The 27753-nt window shown below is 40.2% G+C and overlaps 2 protein-coding genes across 4 annotated transcripts in view; one reads left to right on the forward strand and one right to left on the reverse strand.

The window, feature by feature from the left end:
- The window catches only part of prmt9 (protein arginine methyltransferase 9), an 81314-nt gene extending 62102 nt beyond the window's left edge, over positions 1–19212 (forward strand). Inside the window, exons 2-9 of one of the 3 annotated variants that reach the window (XM_068041234.1) lie at positions 153–235; positions 3937–4043; positions 5610–5802; positions 7658–7841; positions 10906–11635; positions 13331–13484; positions 13602–13724; positions 17954–19212. In XM_068041234.1, the coding sequence (XP_067897335.1) occupies positions 3985–4043; positions 5610–5802; positions 7658–7841; positions 10906–11635; positions 13331–13484; positions 13602–13724; positions 17954–18172 (1662 nt within the window). In that variant the 5' untranslated portion in view covers positions 153–235; positions 3937–3984 and the 3' untranslated portion in view covers positions 18173–19212. Of the gene's footprint in view, positions 1–152; positions 236–264; positions 416–3936; positions 4044–5609; positions 5803–7657; positions 7842–10905; positions 11636–13330; positions 13485–13601; positions 13725–17953 lie in introns of those variants that run through there. The other 2 variants (XM_068041224.1, XM_068041215.1) reach the window with 2 other exon arrangements.
- A 1223-nt stretch (positions 19213–20435) lies between these two features.
- The window catches only part of tmem184c (transmembrane protein 184C), a 58670-nt gene continuing 51352 nt past the window's right edge, over positions 20436–27753 (reverse strand). Inside the window, exon 10 of the mRNA XM_068041271.1 lies at positions 20436–26631. Within this exon, the coding sequence (XP_067897372.1) occupies positions 26348–26631 (284 nt within the window). The 3' untranslated portion in view covers positions 20436–26347. The remainder of the gene's footprint in view (positions 26632–27753) is intronic.

A 27753-nucleotide genomic window follows, 5' to 3' on the forward strand; every position in this document is an offset into this window, starting at 1 on the left:
CGTTGTCTCATTGCCAAATCCCCTTTCATAAGGACTGGATTAAGCAGTTGGTGATGAGTAAGTTCGGTGTATGGCACTAGACTTGAGTGTCTAGAACAGCAAGATAACTGTTACAACACAAGCTTCTTTTTGTCGATCCTTCCACCATGCAGAAAACAGATGGTCATCATACAACTGGTGAGGAAACACTGAGACTCAAGGCGACAGCTACTGGAAGGCATTACCTGGAGGCCAGGTATGAGAACATGTGCTCATATATCTAGCAATTGGTGCCTACCAGATTGGGTTGCACAGCAGAAAACTGCTGATTCTGGACCTCCACATCCTAACGTGCTGGAGCCACCATTCAATAGACTGTAGCTTGTGTCCATATTGTGGTCCGGATGATGGTGGCAGTGGACGAACATATTTAATGGTGAGTTGTACTGATCGCCATGTCACTTGTGAGGAGCTCCTAGTACCTCCTATCTACCAAGATAGTGGATGTGCTGGCTATGTTCCAAAATTCCCGGGATTCTGGAATGATCTCAGCAGATTGGAAGTTAGCAAATATAGCACCGCTCTTCAAGAAAGGATGGAGAGAAAACAGGGAACTACAGGCCAGTTAGCCTATTATCAGTCATAGGGAAAGTGCTGTAATCTATGATTAAGGAAGTCTTAACAGTGCACTTAGAAAATCATAGTATGATCAGGCAAAGTCAACCGTGTTTGACAAATTTATTAGAGTTTTTTGAGGATGTCACTAGTAGGGTAGATAAAGGGGAAGCAGTAGATGTCGTATACCTGGATTTCCAACAAGACATTTGATAAGGGCCGCACAAAAGGTTAATAGGTATGGTAAGGGCTCATGGAGTTGGGGGTAATAGATTAGCACGGATAGAGGATTGCTTAATGGACAGGAAGCAAAGAGTAGGGATAAATGGGGGCATTTTCAAGTTGGCAGGCTGTGTCCAGTGGAGTGCCGCAAAGATCAGTGCTGGGGCCTCAGCTAGTTACAATCTATATTAATGACATAGATTAAGAAACAGAGAGTAATGTATCTATGTTTGCTGATGATACAAAGGTAGGTGGGAATGTAAGCTGTGAGGAGGATACAGAGAGCTTGCAAAAAGATAGACAGGTTAAGTGAGTGGGCAACGAGGTGGCAGTAAGAATAGAAGAGCAGAATACTTTTTTAAAAAGCATGAAACTTGTAAATGTTGATGTTCAGAGATACTTGGGTATGCTTGTACAAGGAACACTGAAAATTAGCATGCAGGTACAGCAAGCAATTAGGAAGGCAAATGGCATGTTGGTATTTATTGCAAGAGGATTACAAGAATAAAGAAATCTTGTTACAGTTATACAGGGCTTCGGTGAGATCACACTTGGAATACTGTGCGCAGTTTTGGTCTCCATATTTAAAGAAGGATATACTTGCATTAGATTTGTCCCTGAGATGAGAAGGATGTCCTAGGATGAGCGGCTGAGTAAATTGAACCTACATTGTCTGGAGTTTAGCAGAATGAGAGGTGATCTCATTGAAACTTATATGAGTCTGAAGGGGCTTGATAGGCATTAGAGAGAGTGCAAAAAAGATTCACAAGAATGGTTCCAGGGATGAGGAACTTCAGTTAGGAGGATAGATTGCAGAAGTTGGGACTGTTTTCCTTGGTGAAGGTTGAGAGAAGATTTGATAGAGGTGTTGAAAGTTATGAGGGGTCTGAACAAGATCGATAGCGATAAACTATTCCCATTGGTGGAAGGATTGAGAACAAGAGGTCACAGATTTAAGGTAATTGGAAAAAGAAGCAATGAGGAAAAACTTTTTTATGCAGCAAGTAGTTAGGATCTGGAATGCACTACCTGACAGTGTGGTGGAAGCAGGTTTAATCTAGGCATTCAAGAGGGAATTGGATTATTATCTGAAAAGGAAGAATGTGCAGGTCTACGGGAAGAAGATGGAGGAGTGGCACTTGTTAAATTGCTCTTTCTGAGAGCAGTGCAGACAAGATGGGCCTATGTTGCAACAATTCTGTGTAGGCACTGAGAAGTTATTTCCACTGGCTGGGGATTAAACACAGGGGCACTGTCTCAGGATAAAGGGCCGATCATTTAGGATTGAGATGAGGAGAAACACTCAAAGGTTTCTGAATCTTTGGAATTCTCTACCCCAGAGGGTAGTGGATGCTCCATTGTTGAATATATTTAAGACTGTTTTAGACGCATGTTTGCTCCCTCGGGGAATCAAGGGATATGGGGAGCAGGCGGGAAAGTGGAGTTGAAGTCCAAGATCAGCCATGATCATATTGAATGGTGGGGCAGGTTGGACGGGCTATGTGGTCTACTCCTGCTCCTATCCCTTATGTGCTTATGTTCTTAAGTGAAGACAATAAACTACATTTCCAAGATCTCTGTATTTCTTCAATTCTGGCCTCTCGGCCTCTACCATTGGTTGCCATGCCTTCAGCTGCCAAGGCTCTAAGCTCTGGAATTCTCTACCTCTCTCCTTTAAGCCATTCCTTAAAAACCATCTCCTTGACCAAGCTTTCAATCATCTGTCCTAATATCTGCTTAGTGTCAAATTTTGTTTGATAATGCTCCTGTGAAGCGCCTTGGGATGTTTTACTACACTAAAGGTGCCATTTAAATGCCCATTGCTGTTGTTGATATTGTCTGAAAGGAAGAAAGAACTTGCATATCAATAAATCCTTTCATGTTCTCAGAGTGCCCCAAAGCACCGTACAGCCAGTGAAACACTTTTTAAGTATATTCATAGTGATTTATCTTTCTTCTGGTGGGGAGAGATTGGTGAGGAAAATTAGGTCTCTTTGGAATTGAGATCACTCCCAAGATAACATGCATGTTGATCAGAACCAGTGCAAGCTTTCCAATGCAGACTCAGTAATCCAATACTTGAACTCGGCAGGTCTGCATCCCTGCAAGCAAGCAATGGGTAGTTTACCAATTAATTCTCTGTAGGTGTTTAAACTCCAGCAGTGCCCCCAGTGCACACTTGGGGAGTCCCTAAGCCTGTTGCCAACCTACACCTAAATTCTCAGGAATTGTGTACATGTCTGAATGAGGAAAGAGTGCAATCTGTCAGCAAACAGAAATTTAACAGAGGTCAATTTCTAAGTAGTTTGGTTTGAAGACTCTTGAGCAGGTGTCAGACACCCGATTGACCAAAAAGTAAATCCACATTTATGAAACCTCCATCATTTTAATTCAACTTTTCCAATTGGTAATACTTAATATGTATGTACACTGTAGGTTATTATTCAATAATATGTAAGTAAAAGCAGACAATTTTGCAAATAACTAGGTATTGGTATAAAGATTTCAGAGTACTTTTGATGTAGAGTTTGGAAAATGAGGTAATTTTTTACTATATATTTGGATTTACTCAGTCATTCATGGTGGGTAGATTTTTTTGCCCTCATCAAGCTAAGAGACCTTTAGTGCTGTATAATGGATTCCTTTCCTAGTACTCCAAAGGTAGGTATAGCAAGCACTGGATGAAGAATGACAGCTCTCTGCACTTTTCCATAATACCATTTTTTATCTACAACCTAAGAAGAGGAGTCCCTATGAGATTTACACAATCTTTTCCATTTCAGCCAATCTTTTGGACCCTCTGAGTGGAATAGATAATTAATGCCAAATTATAGATAGTTTGTGCTGTGGGCCCACACTCGCTACTAATAAATGGTTTGTGACTACTTGTTTCATTTAAGCTCCTCATTTTCAACAGAGAAGATATTCCTCCCATCACTCTGGCCTGGATTTGAACCCATGTCCAGTCTTCTAATTCATTGCACCAACTGCCAAATGATTGTAGGTCTGGGAAGCAACCTGCAGGCATATATTTGGGAAGGTAGAGCTACCTTCACTTTCACTTTTAATTTAGTTTTATTTTCATCTTGGGAATATGGTGTCACATTTTTTGTTTCTCAGCCAGCAAGACAGGAAGGTCCCACTGAAGGATTTGGCCGTGTCATCCCGATGCATGCTATTGTGTTTGGCATGGCAGTAGAGTGTCGAGAGATCCGCAGACATCACAGGTTAGTTTTTGGACAGTATTTGTGTACATGCCTAGTTTGGAGGCAAGACTGAAATGACTGCACAGTATGATTGTGCTCAACTATTTATTTTAACTGAGTTTTTTTGGTTTTTTTCTTGAAGTGAAAGCGGTTTAGTTGACATAAATGTCCCTTAATCCCACCCTTAAATGGTATTTTCTGTTGGACCAGTATGCCATTTATGTTTTCGACACCAACTATATATGGACACTAAGTGTGACTGTCAGTTTAGTGCTTGAGAACACATTTATGTTGTGGACTGGTAACTTTATAAGATTACCCAAGCTCATTTCAGTTCTCCAGAGTGAATTAACTTTCATTTCAACAATTTGCCTTGGCCTTGAACCAAAATTTGTGGCACGACGGTATGCTAATCTAATACCAATTTCTTTTTAATTAGTTTAAATTGACAAAATGAACAGCCAATGGGCAGGCTTTGTAGTTAAGTGAACATAAAATGGTGTCTGCAAGTCTTGAACTTTAGTTTAAACAACTTGCGGGGAAGGAAAGGATAGATGGGCTAAATAACCAGATCCCATTTTTTAAAACATTTTTGATAATTTCTTACCCCAATCTTGAGGAATTCCTTAAAGGAGCACTCCAGGTTGACTTGTTTGAAAGTAAGTGAAAACTTATATCTCGTTGAATAGTTAACCTCCCCAACAATGAGTTATATCCACTGCTTATGTGTTGACTACTAAGATTGCTGTCCTTTAATGCAGCTTACTGAAATGATCATTTATAATGGTAGTGCCAGCATTTCCTGATCGCTGCCCTACCTCCCATTAGTAAGGAAGAATTGCACAATGTTACAATATCATCAGATCACCATGTTCAGACTATCTTTTAGAGCATGTAAAATAGTGGTAATTATTACAGACTTGATATATGTATAGATTGAAGTAGAGTTAATAAGATATTTGGGGCATTTTGGCTAATTGATTTAATTAAAGGTAAGTTTTCATTTTTGTTAAACAGCTTTCAAACTCTTATTGAGTGGATTGTGATATAATTTTCCAATGTGTTGGATAACCAGGATTAAAGAAATGCTAATCCATTGTTAGGGCAAGTAATTCTTTGTGCCACTGCAATCCATAACGATACTTGCCATGTGTGCTGTGACTTTGATTTAAAGTCCCAGAGGTAGTTAATCATCATTACCAGGTTTCCAACCTGGCATGCGGGGAGAGTGAGCGTACAGTCTGTGGAACATTAAAATACATATTGTCATGGGAAACACCCACCATCAAGGAATCAGCATGGACAGTGCAGCAAGAGAGCAAGTGGTGCAAGGAGGAGAGACATGCCAAGACTCTTCTGACAGACATTGCAACTATTTATGATTTTCAGCAATTTTTCTGTACCAAATTACTTGCCGTATTTGAAATAAAAACACTTTTTTTAGAATGGTTCAGTTTGGTGTTACAGCTGTAGTTCTCACAGGATTAAAGGGATTTTGAAACTACACAAATCTTACAACTAAAGCAAAATTAATTATAGAAAGGTTGAGAATCTGGCATCACAGTTTGTTCTTATCCTGTTTGGCAGAGTTTGCTTCAACGAGGTTGGTGGATTGCGTTTGAATGAAGCAATAGCATGGTACAGCCCAGTTAGCAATGAACCCTGTATTGATGATGCTGCTGAACCTTACACCACGGAGAGAATGAGGCAAGTTCCTGGCGGATACACACCACTAACTGACCAATTCCAGGCCATGACTATTGATTTCAACAGTCCACAGGTATGAGAACAACTGCATCAATTCCATGAAGGCATACCCAAAAAGCATATTCTAAGTTTGAATCTTGCCTGTTACTCTTGATAATTAACTTGTAGTTGCAGGTGAGGCAGACTTAAAAATGTTGTCATGATTTTGCCAGCTGCCTTATAATTTTCTCGAAAGGTCAGAGCAATATGATGGTTATCCAGGCATGTGTATGGAGAATTGGGCACAGGAGCATGCATACGCAAGATTGTACAGTCATTTCGAACTCTTGATGGCTTCTACATTGTTTCACTATGAATTTGTCCCTCAGCGTGAGCTAATTATCTAGTCAATGGTGTCATTATATATCTAAGTCTTTTTTTGAAACTATAGTGTAAATTCACTGATCCAACACGAAGGTCACTGGGATGCCACAGTCAAAGTGAATCTTAGTCAGAAGCTTGGCATTTTGGTGTTGTAGCACTATCTCCAGTTTGCTCTTCCTTTGAGAATGGCTCTCTACTGGTAGTGAGCGATGTGAACTTCCACAAATGTTTGTAGGACCTGCAATGGGTAGTGTTACGACCAGGTGAGAAAGGTGTCTATGGGTCTCTTTCATCCTTCACCTGATCTTATTGTAACAGGATTTAATTTTTAAACACACTGTGTTTTGAGCTCCCCCTTGAAGAATCCTTGTTCACCATTTTCCAATTATAAGGCAAAGAAATGAGCATAAACAGGCTTTCTTAGGTTTAAAGAAGTGAAATTTATTAAAACTTAAACTTAAATTCTAATTCAGTTTACACCTAAGGATACACGCCACGCCCCATGCTAGCATGCATATGTGATATGCACATGCAAATAGAGACAGAAAAGAGCAGAAGAAAAATAAAATGGAGAGGTTTGAGACAATATCAGAAGAGTTTCTTGTTACTGTGCTTCGAGCTCACTGTAGTCTTTTTGTAGATAGTTCTTGCTTGTAGATAATTCTTGCTTTTTGTTGGGGCCCAGTATTCTTCTTAAACCTTGTTCACAGTAGGAGACTTTTCACTCTTGGGGTTCATGTGTCTTCAATGGGTTTTCAGTTCCATGAGAAAGAGATGTTCTCAGTCCAATTCGGCTTTGAGTTTTAAAACTCCTGTGGCAAGTTCAAATTTAAATAAAACTCCAACAGCCGGTTAGTCATGTGATTAAACTGGTTTGACTACATCTTCTGTGTATTGGAGAAACAGGGACTAGTTCCTTTGTTCCAACGCTGTCTGCTAGTAAGCAAAAAAGGTCTTTCCGGCGAGGGGCCTGGTAATTCCTTGTGATAGGCCCTCTTTTCTTCCCAGCAACAATTTTAAGTTTTAATGTTCATGTGGCAAAATAATGTGTGCCTCATTCTTGGCCTGCATGACAGTAGAAACAGTAAATTATTCTTTTTTTTTAGTGTTAAGCGTGTACTACTAGAGCAACAGATCGTCATATAGAGATTGAAGGGACAAGGATTTTGCATTTCTGCTAGGGAGCCTCACTGAAACTTTTCTTAGCATTATGGTCACAAAATTTTGGACTGTGTATGTGCAAGCTTCCAATGTGTGCTTTATAGCAGGTGAAGCTCTTCCCTGGAAGTATGATAGAATATGACCCTCTAATGTTCATCTCTGTCAGCAGTAAGAAATTTGCTTGGATGTGAGCATTTTAAAAAGGATCTACTTCCGCATTATTTCACCTCATTCGTAACTATGAATTATTTTGTTAGCTAAAAGGAAAGAAATCTTAATTTAACGTGACTTTAAAAGGCCTCTAGAAGGTAAACTATTGCTTATTTTTTTGAAAGTACTGTGCACCAAGTATGATAATGAAGTCTGCAGCAATTTGTGACCATCATGTGTATGCGTTGTGTTAGGAATTGGAGGATTTGACTGCCAGGAAACCTTGTCGACTTTGTCTGCCAGTAGTTAAGGAGGGTGTGCTGGATGCTATTGTGGCCTGGTTTGTTCTGCAGCTAGATGAAGATACAAGTCTCTCCACTGGCCCTGATGAAGATACCTGTTGGGAACAGGCTGTATATCCTGTACAAGGTGTGCTTGGTAAGTGTGAAATAATGTAAATGGTGGAGTTGCCGTTTGTTTGAAGGAAAAACTTTGTTGAATTTAAATCCTTGATTACCTACAAAAATTCTAAAATATAAGTATTCAGAATTATGAGGGGTTTTGATTGAGCAAGTAGGGCAACACTCCTCTGGCAAATGGGTTGGTAACCAGAGGTCATAGATTTAAAAGAACTAGAGGGAAAGGAGTGGAATATTTTTCACATAGAGGTTTGTTAAAATCTGGACTGCAGTACCTGAAGAGTGGTGGAATCAGAATCAATAGCAACTTCCAAGAAGTCCTTGAAGAGGACTAATTTGCAGGGTTATGGGAAAAGAGCAGTGTGCAAATAGGACAGCTCTTGCAACCAGCTGGAATGGGCTTGATGGGCTGAATGGCCTCCTTCTGTGCTGTAAGGTTCTATGTTTCTATGATCTGTTCAGAACCTGTTTAGTGAAAGTTTGGTGTTTAAATCAGATATGACATTTATTACGAATTGATATCTTTTAATCTGGTTAGGAAATGACAATAAAATAAACAGCATTAGACATTTAGCCCTGATATAGCAGCAGCAATGTACATTTATAGAGTCATAGAGAGATACAGCACTGAAACAGGCCCTTCGGCCCACCGAGTCTGTGCCAACCATCAGCCACCCATTTATACTTCCCTACCACATCCCCACCTTCCCTGAATTCTCCTACCACCTATCTACACTAGGGGCAATTTACAGTGACCAGTTTACCTATCGACCTGCAAGTCTTTGGCTGTGGGAGGAAACCGGAGCACCCGGTGGAAACCCACGCGGTCACAGGGAGAACTTGCAAACTCCGCACAGGCAGTACCCAGAACTGAACCCGAGTCGCTGAAGGTGTGAGGCTGCAGTGTTAACCACTGCGCCACCCAACTTATAGAACCTTTAATGTAATGAAACATCCCAAGGCACGTCATGAGAAAGTTATCAAACAAAATTTGACACCGTCACATAAGGAAATATTAGGACAGGTGACCAAAAGCTTGTTCAAAGAGGTAGGCTTTAAGGAAGAGAGAGAGGCGAAGAGGTTTGGGGAGGAAATTCCAGAGCTTAGGGTTTAGCCAACTAAAGGTACCGTTGCCACTGGTGGGGTGAAGGATATCAGGGATGCACAAGAGGTTTGCAATTAGGGGAAAGATAGGGAGGGGCGAGGTTATGGCAGAATTTGAAGACAAGATGAAAATTTTAAATTCAAGGCGTTCCTGCATCAGGAGCCAATGTAGGCCAGTGAGCACAGGGATGATGGTTAGGTTACAGGCAGTGGAGTTTTGTGGAAGAACTGAAGTTTACATAGGTTGGAAGATGGGAGGCCCCCAACGGTGCATTGGAATAATCAGTAGGTAACAGAGGCATGGATGAAAGTTTCAGCAGTAAATATACTGTGAGGGCAGAAACAAGGGATGTTATGAAGATAGAAGTGGGCTGTCTTGGAGATGGAAAAGATAAAGGGGCTGAAGCTCAGGGTCACCTTGGATGCCAAGGTTATACACAGTCTGATTCAGCCTCAGCTAGTGACCAGGGAGAGGGATGGAATCAGTGGCTAAGAAATGGAGTTTGTGACAAGGGCTGAAGACAATAGCGTCAGTCTTCCCATATTTATTTGGAGGAAATTTATATTGCTACTTTGATTTGGCTGCAGGACTTTCAACATCTAAATAAAGATATTGAGCTATAAATAGTGGAGGAGTGGGGGGTTGGGAAAGAGAATGAAATATTGTACTTCTCTTTGTGTATATATTGTACTTTATCATGTTAATTTACATGAAAGGAATCAGTATCAGAAATATGCAGTATCACTTTTTTCATCTCATTACTGCTTTGGATTTTCCTCATTTAAAGATACCAAAAATATAGTATTCTTAATACAAAAACAAATTACTCTGGATGCTGAGAATCTGAAATTGAAAACAAAATGCTGGAAATACTCAGCAGGTCAGGCAGCATCTGTGGGGAGAGAAACAGTTGTCTAATTTCATACTTTTAAGCTTTGGCTGTGTGGCAGTGTTCTTTCTTTCTGATAAAAGGTCATTGACCTGAAACATTAATTCTCTTTCTCCAAAGGTGCTGCCTGATCTGCTGAGTATTTCCAGCATTTGGTGTTTTCATTTTTGTATTCTTCCTTATTAATTTATCCTTCACCTACGTTGGGATAGTTGCCCACCATTTAAAGGAAAAATAGCTGGAACTGTGTTTTTCTGTGCAACTTTATACTCTGTCATGAATGTATTGTGACTTGTCTCCAAATCCCACCCTGTGTGAAAACCTACCCCACAGATCATTTCCTCCTGTCCTCAGCTGAAGTATTGCAATTTTTTTTTCACTGTCTTGTTTCATACTTTTAAGCTTTGGCAGTGTGACAGTGTTCTTGTTTGGGCACTTCTGATTTTTGGTAACAAACTTGCCTCTTGACTTGAGTGTGTATTACTAGTATGGCACAAAATTAAAAGTCCCTGAAGCAGGCTTCCAATTTTGCATGCCTTATTGTGAGACATTTTCCTTGGACACAGAATGGTTTTGTTCCAAGTATCACTTCTGACCAGGAGTCAAGTCTTCAGAACTGAACTTGGACACCATAGTACCAAAATTGTAAGACTGCACTCTTCGCTTGACAGCTATGGAAGTCAGTGTTGCCGATGTACAGAGATCCCATTTTTGTGGCTGCTGATCAGAAATCAGGACCGCTGTGAATTGGATGCACAGACCTCAATGCATTCATTCTTCATTCAGTGTCATGGGTAAAGGAATTGTACAAATAGAAACCAGTTGTTTTGGGATGTTGCATAATCAATCCAAAATAAACTTCCATGAGGATGTTTGAGTTCATGGTGTGTGTGAGATTTGAATAAAATGCTAGAATTTAATGTTAGGGGGTTCTAATGACTTATGTGAATTATTCAGCATTCCATGTGAATCACACCATTATATCATCCAAACTCCTCAATTAATATGCAATTTTTTTTTTGAAGTCAATCAATTAAAATGTAATACTCTTTAATTTACATTTCTTCACTTTCCTTTTTCCCGTTTCAGGCCAGCCAGTAAAACCTGGTAATACTTTAGTAATTGATGTTTCCTGCAAGAACTCATACTTGGTTTTTCACAGCATTGCTGTAGTGAGCCACGAACACAAGATGGAAATTGAAGTGAATACCATGAGCGATCAGACGAGTAATAGTCTTGCAAGTGAAGCTGAACTTTGTGATGCTTTGGCCAACCTTCAGACGACATGTGAACCCAGAACAACCCTTCTACGCTGCATGCTTGAATCTTCAGAAATAGCTCGTCTCAATAACACACAATATAATGACCATTTCAAATCTGCCTTGAGCAGTGTATTGTCTTCATTAACGTCAGTGGACAGTGGAATCTGTTTCTCACAGACCATAGATGACAGGAATTCAAATATGAATTGCGAAAATACTAACTGCCAAAGTTCTTCAGATAGAACCTCCGACATGTTGTGCGTGTTGGATGTATCGGAGGGTTTTTCCATTTTGCCCTTGATCGCTGCCAAGTTGGGACCCGTTAAAGTCTTTAGTTCCTTAGAAAAATTACAGCAGCAAGCTGCATTAATCACTCTAGCAGAATCTAATGAAATTTCAAAAGATCTGTTGGAGTTTTGGCATAATTATCTGGAGGATGACTCTACTCTATTACAAAGGCCTCAGTCGGGTAAACTATGGAGTGTGATTATTCTTGATGCGATAGAGATGTGTGGACTCATACGACAAGGTTTGGTGGAGAAAGCGGCTCTAGCTAGGTATGTCAGCTTTTCTCTAATTGCTTAAAAGAATGCAGCTAAAGCCCAAGTTTTGTTAAACAGCAAAATCATTGTTGCTGGAGCAATGGTGAAAGGGAAGGAAAATCAATAGATAACTCAAGTTTGAGCTATCTGTAAATTTCATTGAGGTAGCAGAGTTGTTTGACCTTTTGTTCTGGGGCATATCTGTGTGTACTATACAGCCTGTGGTGGGGGGAGGGGACATATGCAACATTTAAATCCACGTTCCCATTAATTTGCATACATCTTAAATTGCTGGCACCAACAGAACCTGATTTAGCATTTATCCAGCACTTAAGCAATAGCATTAAAAACAGCCCTTTCCAAACCTTAAGGTCCACAATTTTCAAACAGAACAAACGAATGAATAACAAACATAAGTTCAATTAGAACTATTTTCAATGTTCTAGGACTGGATTGCCAGAACTGAAAGACAGGAGATTGGACACCTCTGTCATAAAGGGTGATTTTAGAGTTGCAGGGAGCTGTAGAAAAAGCTGTCCTTTAGGCCATGACTGTTACATGTTACAGATGAGGACAAGAACTGCAGTGCTCATAACTTATTATAGTTTTTGTTCTTGAACATAGTAAATGATTAGAATTTATTTTTGCATGTTAAAGAATACTTTCCAATGGAATTTTAAGCTGTTATTTATTTTACAGTGCATCATCCTATTGCTACAGCAGATAACTCATTCTAATTTACAGACATTTGTATTTTTATAACTATATTTATGAAATATGGCAGATGTAGTTAAGGCTTTGAATGAACCTTACTCAAGCTTATTAAATTAAATCTGCTATTTACACACCAATATCACCAGATTAGAGACTTGGAGTTTCTCTTTAGAATGTTACCGTGGGAAGACCAAAGCCATGTACATTGCCCCCTACTATAAACCCTATACCTTAATGTTTCTATATTTTCTTAATCACAAAGACTGCCTACTTATTCCTCTATACCATTGCCCACCTCTTCCTCAGCTCATCTACTACTGAAACCCTCATTCATGCCTGGTCACCTCCAGACTCAACTATTTCAGTGCTCTCCTGGCCTGCCTTTCATCTTCCATCCTTCGGAAGCCTAAGCTCATTCAAAACTGCTGCCCTTATCTGCTGCACCAAGTCCTACTAGACCATTCCTCCTATCCTCGTCGACCTACATTGACTGCTACACACTCAATACTGCAAATTTAAATTCTCATAAATCTGTTTAAATCCCTATATGGTCTTGCTTCTCCCAATGTCCATAAGTTCTTCCAGCTCTGCAACCTCCATCTAAACAATCATCATCTGACTCTGGCTTTTTGCACACTTCCTTCTCTTCACCTCACTATTACCATCTGTGCCTTCAACAGTATAGCCCCCACACTGACATTTTTCTGCCTAAACCTTTCCATTTCCTCCTTTAATATCCTGCTTTAAACCAACCTGTTTATGGTCACTTTTCATTCCTCCTCTTAGGCTCAGTATTCAATTTTTTGATTATGCCTCTATGAAGTGCTATGGGAAGTTTTTCTATGTTAAAGGCACTATCTGGCTCTGCAAGATACAAGAGTGTTTATAGCAAACTTCGTTGGTGTGTTCCATTGATCCTGGGGAGGCATATATAAAGCTTACTAGTAAATCATCTTATTTGTTGGGACTTGTAATATATTTGTATTTTGTTTTTAGATGTTTGCTTCGCCCTGAGGGAAGATTGTTGCCTCACTGCATAAAAATATATGGAATGCTCATCGAGTCAGAGACATTACAGCAAGAAAGTGCTGTCCAAGGAAAAGAACCCACATTGGGGTTCAATATTGCACCTTTCATCAACCAATTTAAGGTTCCTTGTGTATTTTTGTAGTGTAAATATACTTAAAATTCATTTTTGTAAATTAATGCACAGAGCCTGTAATCAATATAATTGGATTAAATTTAATTCAGCTTCTTCCCCCAACAGGTACCTGTCCACGTATTCTTGCATTTATCCACATTGCCTCATGTCCGATTAAGTGAGCCAGTAGAACTGTTAAAGCTGGATCTGATGGGTCTGGTTACTGATGATATGTGCAGCGAAATCAGAGTAAGATGATTTTTTTTTTAAAGTTGTCATAGATTGTGCAGACTTGGCTCCTGGCTGTGTTTTACTTTTTAAACCCATTATATGACTTTGGAAACATAGAAATGTAAACAAAAACTAAAATCAGTTCTGATCTTTTCCTGCAAATTAACAATCCTACCTTGCATTGTTTCCTTTTGAATTTAAAATGCAGTTGAACATCCATTATCCATAATAATGGTCACCCCAACCTACAGCAGATGATAATGGAAATTGGTAAATAATTAAGAATCTCCAAATTTTGTTTTTGTACATGATAGAATAGTCCACTTGGCATGGGAATGAAAGACTGCTGAAAATAAACTTTAAAAAAGTTTAACATTAAGACAGTGAATGAAATGTAAATATTGAAAGATAGATTAGTTTCAACATCTAATGCAAGTCTTTATCCAATGAAAATTTGGGTGGATAATGTTGAAGGCAGATATTTGAAATTCCTCTGCACTGGTCAGTAACCTATTTGACAGTTGAAATAATACTATGGTGGAAATACATTTTGCTGCTCCTGACCCCATTATAGAAAATTTTATCTGAAAACATTGATTGCTGTCTAAGTAAGGACATACCTGTCATGCTAGTCATTTACCAATGCTTCAGAAACTTAAAATTCTCAACTTTGTGTTCAAATCCTTACATGGCTCCACCTCTGTCTGTAACCTCATCCAAACCTACAACCCTTCAAGAACTCTATTTCCCCAACTCTAGCATCTTGCCCATCCCTACTTCCTTTGCCCCTCTACTGGCAGCCACGCTAGGCCTCATGTTCTGGAACTCCCTCCATAAATCTCTACCCCCTCTCCTCCTTTGATACTCCTAAAAACCTACATGCGTGACCACCTATCCTAATATCTCATGACTTGGTGCCAAACATTGACTGATAATGCTCCTGTGAAGCTTATTGGGATGTTTTACTATGTTAAAGATATTAATGCAAGTTGTTATACATGCACATTAATTACTGTAATATTAGCCTTCAATAATCGCTCAAAGTTCTACTTCATTTACATAAGGGATATATTAGAATTAGAACATTACAGCGCAGTACAGGCCCTTCGGCCCTCGATGTTGCGCCGACCTGTGAAACCATCTGACCTACACTATTCCATTTTCATCCATATGTCTATCCAATGACCACTTAAATGCCCTTAAAGTTGGCGAGTCTACTACTGCTGCAGGCAGGGCATTCCACGCCCCTACTACTCTCTGAGTAAAGAAACTACCTCTGACATCTGTCCTATATCTATCACCCCTCAACTTAAAGCTATGTCCCCTCGTGTTTGCCATCACCATCCGAGGAAAACAACTCTCACTATCCACCCTATCTAACCCTCTGATTATCTTATATGTCTCTATTAAGTCACCTCTCCTCCTCCTTCTCTCTAACGAAAACAACCTCAAGTCCCTCAGCCTTTCCTCGTAAGACCTTCCCTCCATACCAGGCAACATCCTAGTAAATCTCCTCTGCACCCTTTCCAAAGCTTCCACATCCTTCCTATAATGCGGTGACCAGACCTGCACGCAATACTCCAGGTGCAGTCTCACCAGAGTTTTGTACAGCTGCAGCATGACCTCGTGGCTCCGAAACTCGATCCCCCTACTAATAAAAGCTAACACACCATATGCCTTCTTAACAGCCCTATTAACCTGGGTAGCAACCTTCAGGGATTTATGTACCTGGACACAAAGATCTCTCTGTTCATCTACACTACTAAGAATCTTCCCATTAGCCCAGTACTCTGCATTCCTGTTACTCCTTCCAAAGTGAATCACCTCACACTTTTCTGCATTAAACTCCATTTGACATCTCTCAGCCCAGCTCTGCAGCCTATCTATGTCCCTCTGTACCCTACAACATCCTTCGGCACTATCCACAACTCCACCGACCTTAGTGTCATCCGCAAATTTACTAACCCACCCTTCTACACCCTCTTCCAGGTCATTTATAAAAATGACAAACAGCAGTGACCCCAAAACAGATCCTTGCGGTACACCACTAGTAACTAAACTCCAGGATGAACATTTGCCATCAACCACCACCCTCTGTCTTCTTTCAGCTAGCCAATTTCTGATCCAAAGCTCTAAATCACCTTCAACCCCATACTTCCGTATTTTCTGCAATAGCCTACCGTGGGGAACCTTATCAAACGCCTTACTGAAATCCACATCCACTGCTTTACCCTCATCTACCTGTTTGGTCACCTTCTCGAAAAACTCAATAAGGTTTGTGAGGCACGACCTACCCGTCACAAAACCGTGCTGACTATCTCTAATGAACTTATTCTTTTCAAGATGATTATAAATCCTGTCTCTTATAACCTTTTCCAACATTTTACCCACAACCGAAGTAAGGCTCACAGGTCTATAATTACCAGGGCTGTCTCTACTCTCCTTCTTGAACAAGGGGACAACATTTGCTATCCTCCAGTCTTCCGGCACTATTCCTGTCGACAATGACGACATAAAGATCAAGGACAAAGGCTCTGCAATCTCCTCCCTAGCTTCCCAGAGAATCCTAGGATAAATCCCATCTGGCCCAGGGGACTTATCTATTTTCACACTTTCCAAAATTGCTAACACCGCCTCCTTGTGAACCTCAATCCCATCTAGCCTAGTAGCCTGAATCTCAGTATTCTCGACAACATTTTCTTTCTCTACTGTAAATACTGACACAAAATATTCATTTAACGCTTCCCCTATCTCCTCTGAGTCCACACACAACTTCCCACTACTATCCTTGATTGGCCCTAATCTAACTCTAGTCATTCTTTTATTCCTGATATACCTATAGAAAGCCTTAGGGTTTTCCCTGATCCTATCCACCAATGACTTCTCGTGTCCTCTCCTTGCTCTTCTTAGCTCTCCCTTTAGATCCTTCCTGGCTAGCTTGTAACTCTCAAGCGCCCTAACTGAGCCTTCACGTCTCATCCTAACATAAGCCTTCTTCTTCCTCTTGACAAGCGCTTCAACTTCTTTAGTAAACCACGGCTCCCTCGCTCGACAACTTCCTCCCTGCCTGACAGGTACATGCTTATCAAGGACACGCAGTAGCTGCTCCTTGAATAAGCTCCACATTTCGATTGTTCCCATCCCCTGCAGTTTCTTTCCTCATCCTACGCATCCTAAATCTTGCCTAATCGCATCATAATTTCCTTTCCCCCAGCTATAATTCTTGCCCTGCGGTATATACCTGTCCCTGCCCATCGCTAAGGTAAACCTAACCGAATTGTGATCACTATCACCAAAGTGCTCACCAACTTCTAAATCTAACACCTGGCCGGGTTCATTACCCAGTACCAAATCCAATGTGGCATCGCCCCTGGTTGGCCTGTCTACATACTGTGTCAGAAAACCCTCCTGCACACACTGGACAAAAACTGACCCATCTAAAGTACTTGAACTATAGTATTTCCAGTCAATATTTGGAAAGTTAAAGTCCCCCATAACAACTACCCTGTTACTCTCGCCCCTGTCGAGAATCATCTTCGTTATCCTTTCCTCTACATCTCTGGAACTATTCGGAGGTCTATAAAAGACTCCCAACAGGGTGACCTCTCCTCTCCTGTTTCTAACCTCGGCCCACACTACCTCAGTAGACGAGTCCTCAAACGTCCTTTCTGCTGCTGTAATACTCTCCTTGATTAACAATGCCACCCCCCCCCCCCCCCCTCTTTTACCATCTTCTGTTCTTACTGAAACATCCATTCCTGCCCCTGCTCTACCCATGTCTCCGAAATGGCCACTACATCGAGATCCCAGGTACCAACCTATGCTGCAAGCTCACCCACCTTATTCCGGATGCTCCTGGCGTTGAAGTAGACACACTTTAAACCAGGTTCTTGCTTGCCAGTGCCCTCTTGCGTCCTTGTAACCTTATCCCTGACCTCACTACTCTCAACATCCTGTACACTGGCACTACAATTTAGGTTCCCATTCCCCTGCTGAATATGTAGCTATTATCCAGAGCACTATTTTAAAAGATTCAGATTTGATAGTTAAATGTCTTTTCAAATTATGCTATGAATTTATTTATGAAAATTACTCATATCACTTGTGCTATGGGAAATGCAATGTTAAAATATTAAATTTTAACCAAATCTTTTAAAAATCTGTGATTCTTCAGCCTTGGTCATTACATGTCCTTTTGGATATCTTTACAGAAGTACAATCTAATTTCTGTTACTCTGTACATATAGGTTCGAGTGCATTCTTCTGGAAGAGTAACTGCAATCCCATTTTGGTACGAAATTTATCTGGACACAGAAATCAGTCTGAATACTTGGAGTGATACTTCTCATTGGAAGCAGGCTGCCTTTGTTTTGGATAATCCAATCCAAGTTAATGCAGGAGATGAACTTGTACTAAAAATTCGCTATCACAAGAGTAGTATCTTGATGATTGTAAACCATGGATAGTTATATTTTAAAGTCAGGCTCAGAAAAAGCAGTGAATGAGTACTCAAAAATCAGTAAAGTTAAAGGGGATGAAAGACCAATACAAAAAAAAAAAATTCTGCCAATGCTGAAAATCTGAAATAAAGAGAGAATGCTGGAAGTACTCAGCAGGTCTAGCAGCATCTGTGGAGAGAGAAACAGATGTTTTAGGTTGACCTTTCAATAGAAGGTTATGAAAGGTAATAGGCCTGAACTGTTAACTCTTTCATTCTCTACAGATACTGCCCTACCTGCTGAGCATTCCATTATTATTTGAAATGAAAGACCCATGTCTCACAAGACGATGGTTTGCTTTACTGTAAACAAAGTTGTGAATCCATGAATTACAATGATGAAGAAATACAGATCAAAAGTTATTAGCATCGAAAGGGCATTTGTAAGCCACAACTAAATGTTCAGTTAAGTGACCATCAACAATGGGCCTGAGGGAGCAGAAGAGGAATAAGAGAAATCTTGCTATCCAATAACACAAACAAAGCAAAAAGAATGAATGAATGTGCCTGCATTCAGAGCCATATCATATCCTCAGGCATTCCATAGTACTTATCATTCATTGTATGTGCAGTATAGTCACTGTTGTTAAATTATCTGCCATTTTTGCCTATGTAACAATGACCAACAAACAGCAGATGAGATGAAGTGCCAATTTAGTCTTTGTGGTAGGGGAGAAATGGTGGCCAGGACACCAAAAGAATTCCTGCTCTTCATAGAATTTTCAAAGTCCACTTATTTCACGAGAACAGGCAGATGAGACTTTTAACATCACGCTTGAGAAAAATTGCACTTTGGACAATACAACAAGCACTATCTCACCACTGCACTTAAGTGGCCACATGTAATCATCCAGGAATGTATCGAGGATATTCCTACATGTATATTTGTAAACAGATGCACCTGTGCTCCTTTACTGTAATCAAGGTTTTTGTGGCTTTCCTATCTGCACTGTTTACCAATTTGTTGAGTTATTAACGTTACTTATAAAGACAGATTTCTTCCAAAAAGGTGGTTTGCTTATTTGTTGGAAGTTTGTTTGTTTATTTATTTAGAGATACAGCACTAAAACAGGCCCTTCGGCCCAACGAGTCTGTGCCGACCATCAACCACCCATTTATACTAATCCTACACATACCCACCTTCCCTATATTCCCCGACCATCTACCTATACTAGGGGCAATTTATAATGGCCAATTTACCTAACACCTGCAAGTCTTTGGCTGTGGGAGGAAACTGGAGCACCCGGCGAAAACCCATGCGGTCACAGGGAGAACTTGCAAACTCCGCACAGGCAGTACCCAGAATTGAACCCGGGTCGCTGGAGCTGTGAAGCTGCGGTGCTGCCCAAAATTCAAATTCCACCTTCTGCTGTGGTGGGATTCGAACCCATGTTCCCAGAGAAATACCCTTGGTCTCTGGGTTACTAGTCCAGTAGTAATACCACTACGCCACTGCCTAACAAACATTCTCAAAACAAGACTCTGCTCATGCTGCAATAATGTTATGGAGCTTTAGAGTAGAAAATTAATTCATTGAATATTTTTGTCATCGATGGAATTGCCTATTAGATGCAACTACTTTATTGGAATCAGTAAAAAGACAAATACAATCACATTGGGAGACTTGATTAAAAATATAGTATCTGCCTTTCTATACCCAGCCAGAGTCCAAGATGCTTTACCACTTCCCAAATGCTAAGGGACATTGTGGAAAGATGGGAAAAGACTGTGAAAGGGGAGGAACGGCATCCAGTCATTGTCCATGTGGGAGTTTAGAAGCAGGACTTAAAGGTGACTTCCCCAGCTACAAACTAGGGAGTTCACTGCATAGCTAAAAGGGTGGTGTGAGAAAGAGGGTTTCCATTTTATGGGGCATTCTGATTAAATTGAGAGCTATTCTGGAAGAATGGGCTACATCTAAACAGGAAGTAAGCAACGAACTAGCAGAACAGCATTTAGCTGTGGGTAGTTTAAACTAGGAAGGAGAGGTAAGGAAAATAAATCAAATAACAATATCACAACCGGGTTGGAAAGGGGTTTAGGGTTTCCTGTCAGCCTTCACCTGGTCTTAATTTTAATTTTAAACAGTGTTTTAGCTCCCTCTTGGTGCATCCTTGTTCACTGCTTTCCAATTATAAGGCAAAGAAACCAGCCCAAACAGGTTTTCTTAAATTTCAACCTTTTTTAAACCTATTAAACTTAAACTCTAATTTGGTTAACGTCGAAGGATACACGACGCGCTCATGCTAGCATGCATGCGTGATACACACGTTAATACAGAAAAGAGAAGAAATAAAGTGGAAAAGTTTGAGGCAATATCTGAAGATGGTTTTGGTTACTGTTCTTCGAGCTCACTGTAGAGTTTGATTGTAGATAGGTGTCGCTTTTTGTTGGGGCCCAGTATTATTCTTAAACATTGTGCGACGTAAGAGACTTTTCTCCCGAAGTTCACGTCTTCAGTGGACTTGAAGTTCCATGAGAAAGAGATGGGAGCAGACAAGAGAGAGGTCTTCTCAGTCCAGGAGCAAACAGTCTCTCACAATTTGTACAATTCAAAAAAAAACCTCAGGTTGCCCAGGTTAGTCATGTGACTAGTTGGTTTGACCACGTCAGTTCGTAGATTTGGCCATCTTAGCAGTCATCCTGGAATGTGAGCTTCCTCACCTTCAATGTCTAGTGATCAAAGTCCATTGTGGGTTGAATGGGTCAGGGAATGGTTCTTTGTCTCCAAAGGCACTGTCTGTTAGTATGTAAATGTTTTTTCCAGCCACAGCTGATCTGTTTAACAAGTCATTTCCTTGCTCCAGCAACAGTTTAAAATCAATGTTCATATGACAAAATTAATATGCCTCATTCTTGGCAGGTGGAGGTCTGCATGACAACAAGTAGAGAAGTTAGAAATTAGGTAAACATACAAACAATTTAACAAAGGATGAGGGGAGAAAAACTAAATCAACCAGTGATAAATAGGAGTATAACTTAGTAATCAGGTATCAGCATGGGCCAAAAAAAAATCAATGGGAATGGATGGGTTCTAAGTATGAACAAAGATAAAGTGCATGATTCGCAATGCTCAGTGTGGGAAATATGAGGAAATGTACATTTTTTTTGGGAAGCACAGAATAGGTAAGAAAGGAGTAACAATATTATTGAAGGAGGGAATAAATGAAAAAACAGGAGGCAAACAAAAAGTTCAAATAAAAAGAGATCTAAGATAGGAAGGGGAATTGCATTCATGAGGTTGAACTACAAAACCACCTGCAGATTTAGCAAAGTAATTTAGACTGTACCACTATATACCAATTGATCCCTTTTTAAAGTTAGCATTTAGTAACACATTTAACAAAATTATACCACTTCTCCGAAGCCTTCATGTATCTGAATCTTTGATTACTGGATGAAGTTGGTTTAGCAGATAGTATACTGATTTAAACTGGACCAATTAAAAAAAACTTGACCCAAGAATTTAAAGAAATCGAAACAAGTGCAGGAGTTAATATTTTAAAAATTAGTTTCACATGATCCATATGTTTAATTAAGCAACTGGTAACTTAAGCTCCAAGTTTAACTGCATGTGACAGTTTAGCCAGCAGAATTCACAACATTTCCCACATATTTCTGAATAGTATGCGTAACATATAGTGTACAGATCACCAGTTTATTGCAGTTGAGTTTGATTTACACAAAAGGACATGTCAATAGTTATTTAACTTGTCATGAGCCTGACAATTAACATTTGTAACCATAATTCTATTAATTTGCATTTGGACAGTTGAATAAATCTTACTGTTAAAACCCTATTGTACCAGAATAGATATATAGTACACTTCCAATTCACACTAACCTTTTCAAAGTTACAGCAATGTAAGTGCAAAAGTCCCCATTTAGCTAAGTTCGAGTAGCAGCTCATCAATGTCACCACAAAAAAAAAAATCCTGGATAGGCAACAGTCCAAAAGGAGCCTTCATAATGTATGAAACAAGTAAACATTGAAATAGGCTGAAGTACATTAATAACAATTTGTACCTATAAAGATATAGCAGCCACAAGTTTGTTTTCAGAAATTTGATAGGAAATAAATGTATAAGATCCAAGCTGCATATATAGTTATGTTGTATGTTTTGATATATACCAACACTTTGGGGGTTACCACTGACCAGAAAGTTAACTAGACCAGCTAGATAAGTACTGTGCTTACACAAGCAGGTCAGAGGCTGGGAATTCAGTGGTAACGCACCTCCTAACACCTCAAAGCCCGTCCATCATCTACAAGGTGGAAGTCAAGAATTCTCTACACTAACCTGGATGGGTGCAGCTCCAGCAACACTCAAGAAGCTCAACACCATCCAGGTCAAAGCAGCTCCCTTGATTGGCACCTCATCCACCACCTTAAAAATTCATTCCCTCCATGACCGGCACACAATGCCAGCAGTGTGCACAATTTGCAAGATGCAATGCAGCAACTCGCCATGTCTCCTTTGATAGCATCTTCTAAACCTGTGACCATTACCACCTAGAAAGACAAGGGCAGCAGAAGCATGGGAACACCATCACCTGCAAGTTCCCCTCCAAGCCACACGATCCTGGCTTGGAATCATATCGCTGTTCCTTCGCAGCTGCTGGGTCAAAAATTTGGAACTCCTTCCCCCACAGCCCTATGGGTACACCTATACCAAATGGACTGCAGCGGTTCAAGGAGGTGGCTCATCACCACCTTCTCTAGGGCAATTAGAAATGGGCAATAAATACTGGACTTACCAGTAATGCTCACACCCCATGAAAAAAATAAAGAAAAAAACCCACCAGAGGAGGATCACTTACACAGTTTATAATGAATCTTTGGGGTCAGATTTTATGGAAACAAAAGTGTGACCATACATAAAACATAACAAATGTTTTATAATGCAACCCAGGAATTTCATTCTATTATACCCTAACCATCTCTTTAAAAAAAAATTTGAACACCAGCATATTTGACTAATCCTTCCTGAAATCTGAGGTGGCATAGGAACTTTTAAATCCATCTGAAAGGGCAGACATGGTCTTGCTTTAATGTCTTATCTCAAATGCAGCACTCCCTCAGTACTAGTGTGAAGCATTAGTCGAGATTATGTGCTTAGGTCTTACAGCAGTGGCTTGACACCATAGCCTTTTGCCTCAAAAGGAGAGAGTGCTACCACTGAGCCAGAGTGAAACTTAACATTAACATTAAGTGGAGGGAATTTATTATTTTTATTTGTTTGTGGGATGTGAGCGTCACTGGCAAGGCCAACCTTTACTGCCCATCCCTAATAATTGGTTTATAAATTTACACAGTTTTGCATGAATTAATATAACTTCCTAGATCTTTGGCAGCATAGTAGCATAGCACTTTAGTGACACATTCCAAGACTGGGACTTGCAGTCCTTCCCAGGAGTGGGGTTTGAGTTCTAAGTTCAGTCGTTTCAGAGGAGGAACACAATGATGAATGGCAAGTAAACCTACACTGCTCTAATGTAGCCTACAGTGACAGATGCAAATAGATTATCCATCTTTAAGACTGGTGCACAACTCAAAACCATCTAAAAAGCTAGAGGGAAAAATATGGGGAGGAGGAAAGGGGAAAAAAAACAAGATTTATCTTTTTATCAGGATCCTTGCAGCTACCATCTTTTAGGAATTTTCAGACAAATAGTGCCAACATGGTCCATTATTAAATCAAGATAAAATATATTAGTATAATAAAAGCAAAATACTGCAGATGCTGGAAATCTGAAATAAAAACAAGAAATGCTGGAAATACTCAGCAGGTCTGGCAGCATCTGTGGACAGAGCAGAGTTAACGTTTCAGGTCAGTGACCTTTCATCAGAATTGGCAAAGGTTAGAAATGTAACAGGTTTTAAGCAAACAAAGCAGAGGTGAGGCAACAGATAAAAGGAAAGGTGCTGATAGGGCAGGGTCACAGAAAATAACTGACTAGGTGGCCATGGAGCAAAGGCAAACAGTGTGTTAATGGCGTGTTGAAAAACAAAGCGTTAGTGCAGAGAGGGTGTTACTGGACAGAAAAATGAACAGCCCTGGCCCAAAGTACAAATATGAAAAAAAAAGTGAGCAGGCACATGGTAAAATAATGAATGATGAAACAAACTAAAACAAAAAGAAAAAACTACAAATAAAAAAAAGGGAGGGAGCCCGTCATTCTCTGAAATTATTGAACTCAATGTTCAGTCCTACAGGCTGTAGCGTGCCTAATCGGTAAATGAGATGCTGTTCCTTGAGCTTGCATTAATGTTCACTGGAACACTGCAGCAAGCCCAGGACAGATATGTGGGCATGGGAGCATAGGGGTGTGTTGAAATACAAGCAACCAGAAGCTCGCGGTCGTGCTTTCGGACTGATCGGAGGTGTTCCGCAAAGCGGTCACCCAATCTGCGTTTGGTCTCCCCAATGTAGAGGAGGGGACCACACTGTGAGCAGCAAATACAGTATACTAAATTGAAAGTACAAGTAAATTGCTACTTCACCTGAAAGGAGTGTTTGGGGCCTTGGATAGTGATGAGAGAGAGAGGAGATAAAAAGGGCAGGTATTACACCTCCTGCAATTGCATGGGAAGGAGACGAGGTTTTGGGAGTAATGGAGGAGTGGACTAGGGTGTCGCGGAGGAAACGATCCCTTCGGAATGCTGACATGGGAGGGGAGGGGACAATGCGTTTGGTAGTGGCATCACGCTGGATGTGGTGGAAATGGCAGAGGATGATCCTTTGGATGTGGAGGCAGGTGGAGTGGAAAGTGAGGACATGGGGAACCTTGTCACGGTTCTGGAAGGGAGGGGAAGGGGTGAGGATAGAGGTGTGGGAAATGGGCCAGACACGGTTGAGGGCCCCGTCAACCACAGTAGGGAGGATTCCTCGGTTGAGGAAAAAGGAAGACATATCAGAAGCACTGTCGTGGAAAGTTGCATCAACAGAGCAGATGCATCAGAGATGGAAAAACTTGGAGAATAGAATGGAGTATATAAAAATATATTAGTCTTATACTGTAGTACTATATAGGTAAATGTATCCATTCCACACAATTTCAGTGCCACAAGTTACCAATAAACTATGATGGAAAATTTCTGGGTTTTACACACTATCCATCATCTTAACGTTGAAATCTTGCAGATAACTGGTGACAATCAGCATAGGCAAATCCCTGTTGGAAAGAACAGGGGACAGGCACATGTCAGATTTTTAAAAATATCCTGCCTGTTACATAACAGTATTGGGATTCTCCCTCCACCCCACTACCTGCATTCCAGATTATTGGCCAACACAAGTTTCTTTCAAATTAGAATTCAGGTTGAATTTCAGTAAAACATGGTAAGCTGGGCAGATACGGAACTGCACTAGCTGGCCCAGAAAAAATGAAATATTAGGAAAAAAAATAGCTGAACCCCCAGCCCCTAGTGACCATTCGTCCACCCTTTAACAACTCTGCAATACTTCTAACACTTATTCCTTTTTCAGCACACAGTGCTCACATAAGTTTTATAATTGTCGCAACGTTCTTCTTTTGCAAATTTAATAGCAAGCATCACCACAGGCAACTTTTGTGCAAAGCTCATTTGTCTCCCTAGCTCCTCCAAACCACAATTCTCTAACGAAACAAAACTGATGAGGAATAGGAAATCTTGTCAGTTTAAATAAATGAGCACTGTACCCAAAAGGGCTAAAAACTGCTCCAGCAATTTAAAGTGGAATAGAAATAGATGGTCTTTATAAGTCGTGCTGGTTGTTTCTGTATTACAGGACTAAAGTTCAGAGTATATGAGCCACTTTAAATGCTAACCATGCTCTTTAACTAGTAACTTCAGAGACTGCTGCATGTTGATGGTTCCTGTAATTCTCTGGCCAATATTTTAGCATTACTGACATTGTATAAAGTGTACTTAAACTTGTTTTATGAAGTCCAGAACTTAGTGCATCTATTTACCTTCACCCCAAGTCAGCTTTCTTAATTTAATATACAGTATTAGATTTCTAAACTTGACTTTCATGTCAAGTTCATCCCTAAGGTTTAGTGTAACCATGGTTATCCATGATACCTACAAAAATTATGACCTCAAAGCAAACTTCTGAGGTCAAAAGTTAAAGTAACAATACACATGTCTTGATCAGTTTCATGCTGAATCATTAGGCAGAGGATTTAAGGAGTCTTCAATCCCTTGCTCCTTGGCTAAATTGTCAATAGCATCATTTGTCGCCAGGACAGAAACTGTAGCATGGGGTGCAAGAGCTGCATGTGTTTGTCCAAATCCTTGGTAGTATCCCATAGGAGATGGTGGGAGAGATGGGGTGTCAGAATTCAGATCCTGGCTAGCTGAAGACAGAAGACTGGTGTGTTCATTGTGCTCCTCTTCTACAACAATATTTGTTTTCCTTGGTCGACCCAACACAGTCCTCCCTGCAAAATTTAGACGTCAAATATCATTCACTTTCAACTCCTAACATCTTATTTCTGCAAGTGATAGCCATAAAAGTAACATCTTAAAGCAGTGTTCACTACATTTATGCATCATTCACTGAATTCAGTTGTTTGAGTGCATTTACCCTGCAGTTATTAGCCTGAGACCAGTAATTTAGTTGCCAACTTACTTAGAACCCAACTTACGTTGACGGAAACTTTAACTGTGCTGCCCCGGAAAGCATTCTGACTGATGGGAAAGAGTTCTGCAGGAATGCATCTAAACATCAAGAGAACGCACAGCAAGGAGACAATCCCTGTGCTCTAAACTTTTAAAATTTGAGATGAGGTAGATCTGAAGGAAGGGTGTTCAGGAGGTTGAACAGATAACCTGAGTATTTTGTAAACCAGGTTCGACATTGCAATGGATTTACACTCCAAGTGGCATCAAACTGAAGTGCAAGAATACCTGTCCAGAGTCACATCTGGAGTCAAGTTGGGTCCTGACACTGAATTTATGCAGCAAGTTTAATGATGCTAAGCTTGTACTGGAATTGCATTATTATAGATGAAAAAAGGAGATAAAGCTCATCAGCACAGTTGCTATAGAGTTTGAAGATTAGGTATTATAATATAGTCCAGAATCCTCACGTCAGGATAAGCTTTAGAAGCATGGCAGATTTTTATCCTACAGCTAGTAACACGTCACCTCCACATGTAATACTACTCGTATCCCTCAGTTAACAATGTAATTATCCTCTACAGATCTTGAAACACAGCTGGGGCAATAACCTGTCAACTCAAGCTGCTGCTTTTAGGTTGTTGTTGGTCAGTCTCTGATTACGCACACAGTTTTGCTAACTGCCAAATCCATGTACAAATATGAACTGTCCATAGATCAACAGTGCTAAGGGCTGTCATTTTTTCCTGTTAGTTTGAAAACTTTGACTTTTGTGGTAGGAAGAAGATAATAATTCTAGATTTTATAAGCAATTTGAGACAAAGGAGGCCACCTTGACATTGACAGTAGTAATGCAGTATTTTGCCTCAGGTTTAAGCAGCAAGGTTCAAGAGCAAATAGCATTTAACTAATTTGATTGAGTTTTCTGATGAAGTAACAGA

This window comes from Heterodontus francisci, chromosome 1, assembly GCF_036365525.1.
Source record: "Heterodontus francisci isolate sHetFra1 chromosome 1, sHetFra1.hap1, whole genome shotgun sequence".
Lineage (NCBI taxonomy): Eukaryota > Metazoa > Chordata > Chondrichthyes > Heterodontiformes > Heterodontidae > Heterodontus > Heterodontus francisci.